General features: G+C 39.8%; 1 protein-coding gene across 1 annotated transcript in view; it reads right to left on the bottom strand.

Moving 5' to 3' along the window:
• Positions 1-14,432, bottom strand: part of OTC (ornithine transcarbamylase) — a 30,593-nt gene extending 16,161 nt beyond the window's left edge. The window contains exons 1-4 of the mRNA XM_009972212.3: positions 14,356-14,432; positions 9,980-10,118; positions 9,312-9,393; positions 1,453-1,540 (exon numbers count right to left, since the gene is read on the bottom strand). Coding sequence (XP_009970514.3) covers positions 1,453-1,540; positions 9,312-9,393; positions 9,980-10,118; positions 14,356-14,432 — 386 coding nt within the window. The remainder of the gene's footprint in view (positions 1-1,452; positions 1,541-9,311; positions 9,394-9,979; positions 10,119-14,355) is intronic.

Genomic DNA, 14,432 nt, shown 5'->3' with positions numbered 1-14,432 from the left:
TGGACACAGTGGCCTAATGTACCTCAGACTCAACTTTTAAGTCCCAGATTAATCTATTCTCTTCGTAGGCCCACAAGTTTACACAATTTCTGAATCTTTTAAACTTGTAGGTACTAAAGCAAGGCAGTGGGACACACTTTTGTTGAAACATTTCAACACTATCATTGCAGTGTACTTTGATACTGTCAGAGCTATGTAACTAGCAGTGAGTGAGTACTAAGTACTTTCAAGCCTCAAGAGACTGAAAGTTTGACTATTATCAACACCCATACGTCTTCCACTTAAGTATTTAAAAGCAAGAAAGGAAAATTTAAAATGTTCAAATGTTTCGTCTTTTTCTTACGTTTTCCTTGGATTTCATCACAGAGAGAACAGCAACACAGTTCTCAAACAATTTCTCCCACTGACTGCGAAAAATGTAGTATACAGCAGAGGCAATGGAACCTCAGCTGGCTGACTGCATATTTTGAATTGAGCCTGATGACACTGCGTATCTTTCACTAGAATAAAAAAGAGCTTTCGGACACTACTAACCTTCCAACAGCTGAGCCTGACTGAATCAACCTTAGGCTGCAAAAGTGCTCCCTAGAAAGCAGCACAATACTGAGGCTGGATGAGTCTTTAATATGTGGAGTGCTATGAAAAACAGTAAGAGCACCTGCAAAAGGTAACCTCATGTTCTTCCTACTTCCAAAAGGTAACCTCATGTTCTGCTTACTTCCTGCAACATCGGAAGGAATCCACTCAGTTCTTCCCTGCTGTGGCAATGTGAATAGGCTGTTATCTACCCAATCCTGCATGCATGTGGGACTGAGCATAATTAAGATCTTCCAAGGGTGCCAGTAAGAGAACAGTGCCATAGCCCAGCCTCCACAGCAGTCCTGACAGTGGGTACAGCTGTGAAGGAGGGCACGTGAAATCAGAAACCGACTGCAAATTGTTGGTTAAGCTGAAACAGGGGGATCAGAGTGGCCTTCAGTGTGACCCTGTCACTGCAGATAGACTAAGGGCCACCAGCAGCTGGCCTAATTAGGATAAATAAAGTCTTTGCTTTTTGATTTGCCAGTCAGCTGTACTTCTAGTTACATAAGAAGCAATAAAACCAGAAGGTTCTAGTTTTGTTTGAATATATGTGCTATCATCAGTGGAGCTATGCTACTGAGGTTCATAAAATGTTTCCATTTGTGTGACTGTAACTCTCATTAGCACCCTACATGCCAAATTCGATAAAAATATTTCTCGCTGTGAGATGTTTTGGAGAGTTAGAGTGGATGGAACGATTGTGTACTGAACTACAGATTCTGTGAGCTGATCTGTAAATATTTAAGAAATCTGGAGTGCCTGCTGACATTTTCCAGAAAGAAAATATTAGCTTCCAGAGTTCTGGAAGATAGGTTTCAGCCTGATCAACTACCAAATACATAGTGATCGATCAAGTGACATTTTACCAACCTTGCTGTATCTATAAGACTCTCATTAGTGCCCAGATGTATGTCTTGTTTTGTAAGGAAGGAAGGATGTCCTCCAAGGAGAGCAAATCCTACAGTGAGGACAAATAAAATAAATTAAATACCAGCACCTCATCTTTACAGCCAAGATTCAAAATCTTGTTAATGTAAAAGATATTTACAGCAATAAAAGTAAAACTCAGCAGGGCATCCAAATATTTCAAACACTTCAAATCTGACACACAAGACACAAATAAATGTATTTTGGAATAAAATCCTTCAAATGCTCTGCTGGAATCCTTAGGCATGAGTTCTGATCCGTGCTTATAGGAACAGTCATTCAAGCTGCAAGGCTACATATTGCCAAAAACATCACTGTGGCTCCCCGTTAAGAGCTGGGTATTCCATTCATCATGCTGAATTTCTACTTCAAGGGACTTAGCATCCTAGAAGGGCCATCTGAGTCACTAGGTGTAATTCCACATCCTTGAAAGAAGCTTCAAGTATAGTCACTCAGATAGAAAACCCTAAGTCTCCTCATACACTATAACAAACTTGAGCTTGGTCACAAATGACCAAGTGCCTTAAAAATTATAATGTGACAGACAAAAGATCTTGGGCACTGCCAGCGTCCCTCCACCCTGCAACAGTTATGAATTTACAAGGTGAGCCAAGGAACTGGATGGATGAGGTCTGAAGAATTAAATCCATTCCTGAAACTGTGGAACACAGGAAACTGTGGAACACAGGAAACTGTGGAAAGACCTGAGCATCATTTAAGAACATCAAACACTTTGGGGAACTTAAAAGGTGTCTGGGCAGTATTTTGGATAAAGACAAATTACATACTAAGGGCAATTATTAGGTTCTGTCCTGCCATATTTATGTTGCACCACCACTAGAAAGCTACCACAAGCAACGAGTTGACACAGACAGGGAAGAAAACACTTGAGTATCCTTGCCTTTGCCTCGTTTAAGCCTAAAGCTTCTCTCTTCTGAATCTCAGTGTAAAGTCCACCATGACCACATGTTGGGAGGATGGGGCCTGGGGGGGGGGTGCTGTTTTATGAACCGTCACAAATGTTTTAGCATAAGCCTAGCACAGGACACAGGGTCCTACAACTTCTGACATACAAAGTGTAAGATTTGAGCTGGGCTGTAGGTAGCCCTGTAAGGCATTTTCTGTGCAGTGGGGAAGATTTTCTGCATAGGAATAAGTCCCTTCTATTAGAGGAATTGTCAGAGAGATCTTGCCCTGTCACTAATATCCATGATGGAGGAAATTTCCAGAAAATCTCAGTGTGGACAAACCAACCTTGTTGAGACAACACTGTGCGGGAGTAAGCCTTTTATTGTGACAGAAATCTAGAAGAAAGCCCATCTTATTTTTATTGACAGAAAGAAAAAATTTGAATACATCATGGAAGAGCAGAGACCCCCGCTTCTCTACAAAACTGTGATCTCTTGGAGGTGCTAAAGGATTTTGTGCTGTTAAAAAGAAAAGGGGGGAAAACAGACAGGAAAAAAAAAAAAAAAAGTTAAAAGCTGCTTGGGCTACTTGTAGTCATTAGATGGCACTGCAGACATCTCCAGGATTGCAGCTTCAACATGATGTTTGTACAGTCCTGTCAAAGATTAAAAAGTTGATCCCACAGCTACTCTTCAAGAAAGGATTAAACCAGGAGTGAACACTGAAACCTTTTATAGGTAAAACCAAGCAACTAGGTTCAGGCAGCAGCCAGGATCCCACAACTGAGCTGCTAACACAGAGCAGCTCTTAATAACTTCCATCCCATGCAGGCAGCAAGGTTGAGGTGAGGTCTTCTACTTTGCATCAGTTCAGACAGTCTCTAGACTTTAAAATGCAACAGATAAAAATAATACTGGAAAATCATTGCCTTTTGACTGCCTCAATTTCCTTAAAAGTCAGATTAAAAATAATGATGTCTCAGATACCACATGAAAGTCAAATCTCTGCTTTGTCCAGTTGGTATATACTCATTTTATTGAATGGGCCTTATTTTAGTTTCCCTTTGTCATCAAGGATTACTGCAAATCTCAAGAAGATTAGAGTCAGACGCAGCATACTTTTAAGAATGAAGCATCACTTATTCTACTATTACCTTTTGCTGTTAGAAAAGCACTATACATTTGCTGGTTGCTTTGCCCTCCTTTCTGGTTATTCAGAAGCATTTTTGTATTAAGGCAGGAAGGAAACTGTTTACGTTTCCTCAAATACTTTCTCCTCCTCTCTGCAGCTCAGACACAAACACTGTATTTATGGTAATGTGTATGCAAACTGTTACCTAGACATTACAGCCTACCTATTCAATGCAAGTTTTAAAGTCAAGACCTCAAGGGTGAAATGTCATTTGTAGTAATTTTTCCTGTCCAGCTTCTTGTGTTTTTTTTCAAAGTCCTATACAATTATGCCAATGATTTATCCCCACAAGTTCCACACAATACAGCAGCTCTGCATTTTAGGCTTCTAAACGCATGGACTTTCGTAGAGGTTTCACAGTCCAGGCAGGCTCCCCTGGACACGTTCTATTTTCTATAAATGATGTCCAGGTAGAAAAAGAGGAATCTAGCCATTTATTCAGAATTGAGCAACGTCAGGCAGCCAAGTTGGAGCTACCACCTGGAATCTGTGTACATAGCAGAGTCCTAATGTGTCGGGCTTTCTGTTCGTGAACTGGCCATCTGTGCAGGACCTGGGAACATATTTCCATCCAAAACTTTCCATCTGGAAATACAGGAGCTCTGTGCTCCAGCTTTGTATATAGTTGCAGAGACAGAATATTTGCTTCAGATTCTTTCATCCAGACTACAAGTAGAAAGAAAAAAATGATGACTTCGAAGATATGCAAGCACCAATTCAGCAAATAAATGTACACTGGAGTGGTGTGTTAAACTGGAAGATCTGTCTTTGTTGTCACAAGCTGGTCATATCCAAAGCCACATCCTAAGTGTTTCTATGAATCTTGGTATCTTCAACAAATTGTATTAAATCTTCATAGAGCAGAGCCAGAACGGATTATTGTATCATGTCTACAGTTCTTACTACCATTCATTTTCAAAAATTTAGAGTTTTATGCCTCAGGATGTGGCACATTATTGAGCCCACTTATGCAAACTCTGTCACGTAGGACAGGAATGCTGGTGGTTGTACAGACATAGGTTAACTCTCCATTCCAGCCTATCCCTGCTACACTGGATAAGTAAGTGGGTCAAAGTGAATCCTCTAGTTCCCACGTTGGATACATGGTTGTGGGGCTGCCCTGCTGTCACCAGGAGACATACACAGCCACCTTCTCAAACTCAAAGGAACCTTCTTTAAATTTCAAGACATCTGGATTTGGATTAGTTAGTTTCCTCTCTGCCTGCCAGGACTTACAATCTAGAAAGTATTTTCAGTTTAGACTGATAACAAAGAACTCTTCTAGGCAGCAATGACAGGAGTATAATAAGAAGTTATAATATGATAAGCAGTTTTTTAAAGTTACCTCTCTAAGTGGAGAGTATGCTAAAAGAATACTCTTTTCCCCTCTGTAGCATGTCCAACCTAAATAATACTAACCATTTTAACAGACTCTGTATTGCTGCCATGTAATACCAACCCCACTACATTAGACCATAAAAAGTGGTGGAACTATTTCTGTGACTGTATGTAGTAATCTTCAGGCACAGACACCATGTTCCTCTCTGCCTGCTGTGTAAGAGGAGTGAGCTGGGACTAATTCCACTAAAGCCAGTGGCAGTGAACCTCTGTAAAGCTGTTAAGGCCTTGTATATTCCAGTGCACAACAAAAGAAGGTATACAGAGCTTTTCTGTCTGTATTGTTTCCTCTCCATTTCTACCCTGTGACATAGTGTCTGCATTCGGTGTCTGTGTTTATTTATGACTTGTTCACTAAAACATAACTGCAGCTGTATGTTTTAAAAGCAACAGTGACAATCAGAATGTTTTACACCAAAGTTATAACAAAAAGAGGGCATTCACCTTTATGCCATGCCTGAGTGTTTATTTTACAAGTAATATATGACCATGTGGAATACCTTTGTTTTCAAAAGGTGCACAAGATTTTACGCAGAATGGGTATGGGATTCTGACTGCAAAAAGATGACAATTTCCAGTATAATAGCAGAGATGTCACATTTTCCAATACAATAGCCAGTGATAGCAATAAATCTAGTAGGCTCCACAAAACTGGATTTACTTTGCCAATACCCGATGGAAGTTACTTGTAGCTCTTCATTAAACTTACAACATCACTGCTACTCTTACAAATGGTAAAAAAATATGGGCTTCAGAAATTAGGACAAGATCATATTTGTTCAAGAGAGTAAAGGGGAGATGAATTATGCCACACAGAGCTGTACATTATTCAGTACAGTTGCAATATCATTAGAATAAAACAGATTAGAAGCATAGCATGTTGGAAAAGACACAGTTGTCAACTGATGTTTTACAATGCATTATAAATTAATGTTTTTATAATCTTGACAACTGAGAGAATTTTTCAAAGACTGGAGGAAAGCAAGTGTCACCCCTATCTTCAAGAAGGGCATGAAGGAGGACCCAGGGAATTACAGGCCAGTCAGACTCATCTCAATTCCTGGAAAGGCGGTGGAGCAGATAATCCTGAACACCAATTCCAGGAAGATTAAGGACAAGAAAATCATCAGGAGCAGTCAGCACGGCTTCACCAAGAGGAAGGCATGCTTGACCAACTTGATAAACTTCTATAATGAAATGACTGGCCTGCTAGATGAGGGGACAGCAGTGGGTACTGTCTACCTGAACTTCATTATGGCCCTTGACAATGTCTCCCATAAGATCCTCACAGATGAGCTGTCTATGCATGGGCTGGACGAGCAGACAGTGAGGTGGGTTGAGAACTGGCCAGGCCCAAAGGCTGGTGATTTGCAGCGTTAAGTCTAGTTGGAGGACAGTGGCTAGCGTTGCACCCCAGGGGTCAATACTGGGTCCAGCCCTGTTTAGCATCTTCATTAATGATCTGGATGATGGGGCAGAGTGTGCTTTCAGCAAGTTTGCTGATGACACAAAACTGGGAGGAGTGGCTGATACCCCAGAGGCTTCTGTTGCCATCCAGAGGGACTTTGACAGTCTGGAGAAACGTCGGCTGATGGGAACCTCATGAAGTTCAGCACAAGAAGTACAAAGTCCTGCACCGGATGAAGAACAACCCCCCATGCACCAGTACATGATGAGGGTCATCCAGCTAGGAAGCAGCTTGGCAGAAAAGAACCTGGGGGTCCTGGTGGACACCAAGTTGAACATGAGCCAGCAATGTGCCTTTCTGGCTAAAGGTAGCAAATGGTATCCTGTGCCGCAATACACAAAGTATTAACAGGAGGTGGAGGGAGGAGATCCTTTCCCTTTATTCAGCACTGGTGAGGCCATAACTGGAGTGTCCAGTTCTGGGCTCTTCAGTATGAGACAGACATGGACATACAGGAAAGAGTCAGTATGTCCATGTTAACAAAGGGCCACAAAGATGACTAAGTGACTGGAGCATCTTTCATATAAGAAAAGGCTGAGAGCTGGAACTGTATAGCCTATAGAAGAGAAAGCTCAGAGGGAATCTTACTAATTTATATAAATACCTGAAGGGAGGGTGCAAAGAAGATGGAGCCAGGTGCTTTTCAGTGGTGCAGTAGGCACAAACTGAAACATGGGAGGCTCCCTCTGAACATCAGGAAACACTTTTTTACTGAAAGGGTGATTGAGCACTGGCACAGGTTGCCCCAGAAGATTGTGGAGTCTCCGTTCTTGGAGCTATTCAAAAGCCTTCTGGACATGGTCCTGGGTAACTGGCTCTAGGTGGCCCTCCTTGAGCAGGAGGATTGGACCAGATGACCTCCAGAGGTTCCTTCCAACCTCAACCATTCTGTGATTCTGTTTATTTATTTTTCAGTAATCGTGTTCTTTACAGGCACAGGGACAGCAGGACTTTTGAAAATACTTCCATGGTGTTAATATATGGCAACAATCTCCTACACTCTGCACAGAGCAGATTTTGTAATCAGTGCTTTCCAAGCCTCTACTCCTTTATAATGAAACCCATTGATTTTCAGCTAGTTGTTCCCGAGAGCTGCAAAGTTTGTTTAGATAAATCTCATCAACAGAACCTTGTCCCACAAATGACCTCTTTCAAGATATTGAAGGTGCAACTCGTGGGAAATTCCATTTGGGACAATTCAAGTATTTTATAAATAAACACTCCAATCCACTTCAATTTCCACTTTCACTGGACATTAGAAAATTGGTATTAAATTTGCTTATTTAGCTAAATGGAACACACGTGACCCCACATTTGTTTAGAGACAGAAATTCCAAAGGAGGAGTCATGTATGTTAAAAAGCAGCTGAAGTTTCCATGGACTTCCATGTCTGAAGTTTCCATGGACTTCCAGCTGAGTTTCCATGGACAGAAAAAACTCAAGTCTCCCTTATGAAACAGTCTTAGGTTTAGGGGACCTAAGACCAATTAACTGAAGGTGTAAAATTAATGCACAGAAGTTAAACTGCATTAAAATCCCTTGTGGAAGCTCTCACTCAGAAATAAATTGGTCTTATTTCACCGGAACTTAATCCCTCTTGGATGAATTTATGTGCATTAATTCCCATCCTTAAGTTAATTCATTTGATCCTTCCTGAGCTTCCCCTTTACACAAGCCTTCAAACATGAAGGACTAAATAGTGCTTCCCTCAGAATACAGAAACATGAAGGATGAACAAATTCAGAGAATTTGTCATTACCTGCCCAGGTACCAGTATGGCAGGCAACTAAAACTGGACTAAAAACTCTGGAATTAAAAAGTGGGTGGTCTTCACAGAGAGGGAATGCACAAGAGAAACCCATTCATAAGTCCTGCTTATCTGGAGAAAACAGAAAGCAACAAGTCTACATAAAAAGAAGGATCAGTAGATAAATAGCCATGCCAGAGGATACAAAGGCAAATTCAGAAATATTTTCAGTTAACATATCTGCTTCTTCATTCCATTATTTTTACCTTCTCCCTTACATCTTGTCAAAAAATGTGAATACTCAACAAGTTTCCTGTCCCTTCACTAGGGAGAAGTCAGTCTAAGGGATGCTGGGTCAACTTAAATGTGAGAAGGGCAAGCTTCTCCTTCCTTGATGTGTCACCAATTCATAGTTATTCCTTGCTAACATGCAAACACGTGAATGATTTATTTCAGCAGTCCCATTGACTTCAGAACAATTACCTGGTAAATAAAGATATGTATGTTTCAGTGTTTGCAGGACTGTATCCTAAAAGAATAATGTTCCAGTGCCTGATCTTATTAGGCTAATACCCCGGAGTCTCCATCAACTTATCTTCCCCTGCAGGTAATCATGTTAAATTCTTTTTTTTCCCTAATTTATATCAAGGCATTATTATGATTCCCAGCCTAAATACATACGCTGAAATGTGACAACGGTAATGCATAATGCATTAGAAAAATACTTATTAGAGCTTGCACAGAATTAAATTTGTGTTGCTTACTAAAATAGGTGTTAGGAAATGTGCATCTTGTCAGTACAACTATGAGCTTACACCAGAAATGCTTACTTCTGCCCAGTGCTTTATTTCTCATCTAACATATTTTGGAGTGATCTGGTGAAATTTCAGTGACCAAAGCGATGTGATTGTGACATGAATATGCAAGATGAAACACAATTAGCTACCATTCTTTTCCTAATTTTGCCTTTAAACTTTAGGTTTCTCCTGAGTAGAAATTGCTAAATACAAAATTATGCAGTGTTTTTCAGTGCCTACTCACAGTATACAATTTCATATAAAATCTAACTGTACCTTTGCTCTGACCTACCTGTTTCTGCAGATAATCTTGTTCTTGTGCTTCTCTTCTCAAAAATCATGGCCAAAGATTTTCCTTGCATCAGAGGCAAATACTGGAACATGAAAATTGAAGGCATTTCAATTTTATAGTCATTATACACTTTACAGTGTGAAATACTTCCTTCACATTTTAATTCAGCATTAGAAAAGATACACAGGTGTTTTTTTAACTGTAACTTTGTTCTCCTGTCCTTCAAGGAATTTGTTAGCAGTGGAAAGGCTAAAGGGAAAGAAGTTATACAAGGGGCAAAAAGCAACTGCATTTTTCCACTCAATTTGAGCTAGCATTGAGGAGAACTTTGATACTAATTTAATCCTGTGCAGGGAAGCACCTTCCATTTCCTACATTTAGTACTGCATGTATACTATGTGTCGATGGATGGCATCAGCCTACAACAGGGAGTAAACTGTGCAAAGCTGTTTAACCTTTTCACTTGCAAAGTCCTCTCAAGTATTTAAAGAATATCTCTGAACACTTTACAGGAAGGCTCTTTGATTTGTAGCACATGATTTACAGTACTTAAGAGCTCAGGTGATGTTGTTTAGGAAAAGACAGCTGAATGGCTCATTCCTAATACTCTTCAGAACAATATTTATTTCAATATCTGAGTGACCTAAATGACAGTTAAAGCGTTTTACCTCTCCTTTGTGCTTTATCCTTTCTTTCAAATCCAAGGCCATCCACAGCAAATACTTCAGCTCATCTGCTGTGTAGTTCTGTAGACTAAGGAGGTCACGACCTTTCAGATGAACATTCATTTGAGCTGATGGCCCATACCTGTGTCAAAAGAGCAAAAAAATATACACTTTTTGTCTTTCGACACTAAATTGTATTCATGCTAAATCCAATGAGCAAGCAGATGAAATCTCTCCCACTCCCCCCATTTGACTCAGCTGGATCAGCTTGATAGACTGCATTAATTAGTTTAAATAACTTTTACTGTCAGACAGACACAACATGCCACTATGTACTATATTGATTACCACCGTAACAGTGTCTCAAATTGCATTATAAACTGCACATTAGATGGTAGTTTCTTTTGCCTTCCAATATGCATATGACTTGACTGCATGCTGCCTAATCAAATAAACCCGAACGCATAAAGCCATTCAGGGCTTTGTAAAATGCCTTATGCATAGATTTCAAAGCTGCCCTTTGGGAGCATAGAATATGAGGCATGGATCCTGGTGCTCTTTTTCCCTCCTTTGAGCTTTGTGGATGAGTAGACACTTGCCATGCTCTACTTCCACCGATACAAATGGTGGCATTTCTATAAATATGTATAAAATCTCTTGATTACACTGGGGAAGAGGATAAAAAACCCCAACAAATTAGCCATGTGCTCTGGTCCTTCTCCTACCACCCGAGAGATGTTCTGGGTATGTGCAGTGTATTTATTCAGCGTGCTCTGGCCTCCAGCCAGATTTACCACTTTAGAATCACATGAAATTGATAATCACCCACAGAAGTTCCACGATGAAATTTCCTCTAGATTAGACAAGGTGTCTTAATAAAAGCCATGCCCAAGCCCATGTTTCTACAGGCTTCAGATTAATACAGGAGAGTGGCAGTTTAGCCCCTTCTCTGGCACTGTTTCTACAGCCCTCCTTAGCATAACACAGCCTGCACTGTACTCTTGCTAAGGTTTGGGTAGATACAATCTAAACATGTCTTTTTAAATAAAGGCAGAATTTTTAGACTGATCTGATGAAATATAGACCAAAGCAATGCAAACAAATGGACTGAGTGCAGCTACCACTTTTGTATTTCCAAGCAGGCTTCCCTTTAGCTTATCTTTGACGCCAGGCTCACTTACAGCACCTACCAATTGCTAAGCCCTGGAGCCCATGGCTAGGATAATTCAGGGTGAAAAAAATAGAATTTCTGTTTATTCCTCTGTTAAATTCAATGGAAAAAAGCCCTGGTAGTGGATAGGCCTACTATAACTTCTAAAGATTTTGGTGTTATATTACTTAAATCTGGAGGGAAAGACTTTTTATGAAGAATTTTGTGGCATAGGCTCCAACTGAAACTGGAAGAAGAGAGCAGCTCTTAAGGGAATGGTACCACACATTATTACTGTCCATTTGACATCACAGCACAAATTACATGACTTTTCAAATCAAGTAGCAAATTTTTTTTTTTTAACTGAAGATATCTAAATGTTGTGTGTTTTCTTTATGGACACCTTAGAAGTGCTTTAAATATACATTATAGCATTGCCATTACTAAGAACACTTTTTTCACAGTTAAAAGGATTGTGTGTAACAGCAGAAACACCAAGAATATATGAAGAAGTAGCCCATGCAGGTGCCCTGCAGATTAATATTCCTGGAACTCAGTATATGCTGTCATATATCAGGGCAATGTGTTCCAGAGATTATGCAGACTGCCAGAGGATCCACCACTAAGCTAAGCACCAAGCACCGCAAAGATTCCCGTCAATGTGCACCATCAGAGTCTGGACTCTGCACAGGCCCACAAACTGCAGGACGGCTGGACTTCCCTGTAACACCATGCAGATAAAGGAGTAGATTTATTGTTTTCTAACTTTAGAGTAATGTTGCCCGTGTATTTTCTTTGAGTGTCTCTGAAAATTGATTCTTAAGTGAAATACAATCTAAACTGTATGTGTGACTTAAGTAACAAATATTTGTGGCAGTACCATTTAAAATAATAATGCACATTTCAAATCCATAAAGACTAATATTCATAGCATTACAATCATTACTAAAATAAAGTTACATATTTTGCTGTAAGTGTTATCCCTCTGTCCCCATGCTTGCCTCCAAGCTGAGGTGAAAAACTTAGAAACAGGAAGCACCCAAATGCCCCATTTTTAAATTTTAAGTGGGTGTTGCAGATCTAGCAAAATTATTTCTTGTACTTCTATATTTAACAGCTGCAGAATAGAATATACTCAACCTTATAAGAAAGGCTGGGCATTCATGGGTCAGGTAGCTTCCACCATAGCATGAAAAAGAGCCTACCAAGATAAGCTACTGAAATCCAGCCTTGAATACCAAGGCTCTTAGTTGATATTCATGGGATTGGTTCAAATGTCAATGTGTATATCCTGAAGGAAATTAGTTTCATAACTGTCACTTTATTATTATTGTTATTGTTGTTGTTATTATTATAGCTATTATTGTTATTATTATTTTTTTTTCAGAACAGAAATTTTCTACTCTATCCAGCTTGGGGGAACAAAAAATATGTGTCCTGTTTTAAAATCTATGCAATTGCTTGCTGCTTGGTCACTCTATTCTCCTTCTCTCCATTGTTTCCAGGGCAGCTCTGGTGCTGCTCCTCGAGTTTCTAATTGCAGCCTATGATTCCTTTCAGGGAGTTATGTCTAATCTCAACCTGCCAAGCAAGAACTTTTGCTCATTGGTCTTATTTCACCACTTGGCACGATTGAGAAGTGGACTGAGAAATATCCACCAACAATTTCTCCACTACTAGGTAGTAAAGCACTAAAATTGGTTACCCAGAGAGGATTTGCAATTACTATCCTTGGAGATTTTCAAGACGTGGCTAAGCAAAGACATAGCTGACCTCATATGCTGCTGTCAGGCTACAAGCAGAAAGTTGGACTAGAGGTCTGCTCCTGACCCATGATAATTCTGTTTTATTGCTATGACCTTCAAGAGATGTGTTTCTGTTGTCCATGTCCTCCAAAAGACAAGCAGAACTGGACAGATAAATTCCAGAGAAGGAGCGTAAGACAACATGCCAAAGTTAAAATGTAACAGGCAGAATTGCAAGGTCAAGCAGTTGGCTTATTCCTTTCTGAGACAGGACAGCAATTACTTTGGACTACTAGCACAGACTGATAGATATCAGGTTATCCTGCAATATCAATCACAGTGTGTTTAACTTGTAATGCTTATAGACAGTGGTGATACCTTATGTCAATGTTATGATATAATGTTAAAAAAAAAAAACCTAAAAATAATAAACAACATTTTGTGGGCAGCTTAGTAAATTGTATGACTTTATTGGAAAACCAGCTTCACTGCAGTAGTTTTCCAAACTTGCTTTTCTATCATCTCTGCTAATCAGAGAAAGTTCCCACCAACTGCCAGCAGTGAAAATCCAAAATAGATTAAAAAATTATCACCCAGGCTTCAGGACCACTTTAAAATTGTAGCATATAAATCACAGAAATTGGAAAACATTTGTTTTTCATCTGGTGTAATGTAGAAATGATAAATAAAAATTACTTATTGCATACTAGGATTCCTGTGAATGTGAAATTCCCATATATAGTTTTCCAGCACTAGTAATTTGTTACATAACACTGTTAATGTTATTCTTATTGACATAGACATAAAAGCATAGGAAGACGTGGAATTAAGTTTCAAGTCTTTAATTTTAACCTGATTCTGGAGATGTGATGAGCATGAGAAGCAGCTTATTGAAACACAGCCCTACAGGTACTTTTCTGAAGGCATGGTGGACAGGCATGTCTATGCAGATGAAGGACGGACCCAAAGCCAAGTCACAGAGCCAGGTCTACGTGGTTAACTTTGAACCTCATATCACATCATGCTTTTCCTGCACACCTTCAGTGTATATAGATACAAAAAAAATACTGAGGCAGAGATTCACCTTGCAGCTTCAAGGAGAGAATTTCCCCCCCATATTAGCCATGATAACTGTTTAAATGTGTTGGAATTTCCTGTACTTTATTCAGATAGTTATTTATTGATTACTCTACCTTCAGCATAAACTGATCTCAAGAAGAAACATTCCTTCTTGACTTTGCTGCTAAATCCCTCAGAAAGAATTAACAGCATTTCATAAACACAAAAAGGGAAAATCCTCCAGACTCCCAAAGATGCAGTCTTGCCTCCCTCACTGTCTTGGGAGGCAAAAGGGCACTAAAAATGTGGAAAAAAAAGTGCCTTTCTCAAAAACACTCACTCCTTCACAGGATTCGGCTCCTTTTGACTCCAGGTTTCTTACTAAGCGTCACTTAATGCCAGACAAAACTACAGGATAAGCTTACCAAAACTGTCGCAGCAGCCGCTTGCTGGTCCCTGTTAGTTCTGCAATACTGAAGAAGTTCCTCACATTAAACAGCAT

Source organism: Tyto alba, unplaced genomic scaffold, assembly GCF_018691265.1.
Source record: "Tyto alba isolate M040663 unplaced genomic scaffold, T.alba_DEE_v4.0 Super-Scaffold_14, whole genome shotgun sequence".
In the NCBI taxonomy this organism is placed as follows: Eukaryota; Metazoa; Chordata; class Aves; order Strigiformes; family Tytonidae; genus Tyto; species Tyto alba.
Note: the sequence above shows the minus strand (reverse complement) of the source record. Positions and strands in the feature narration are given on the sequence as shown.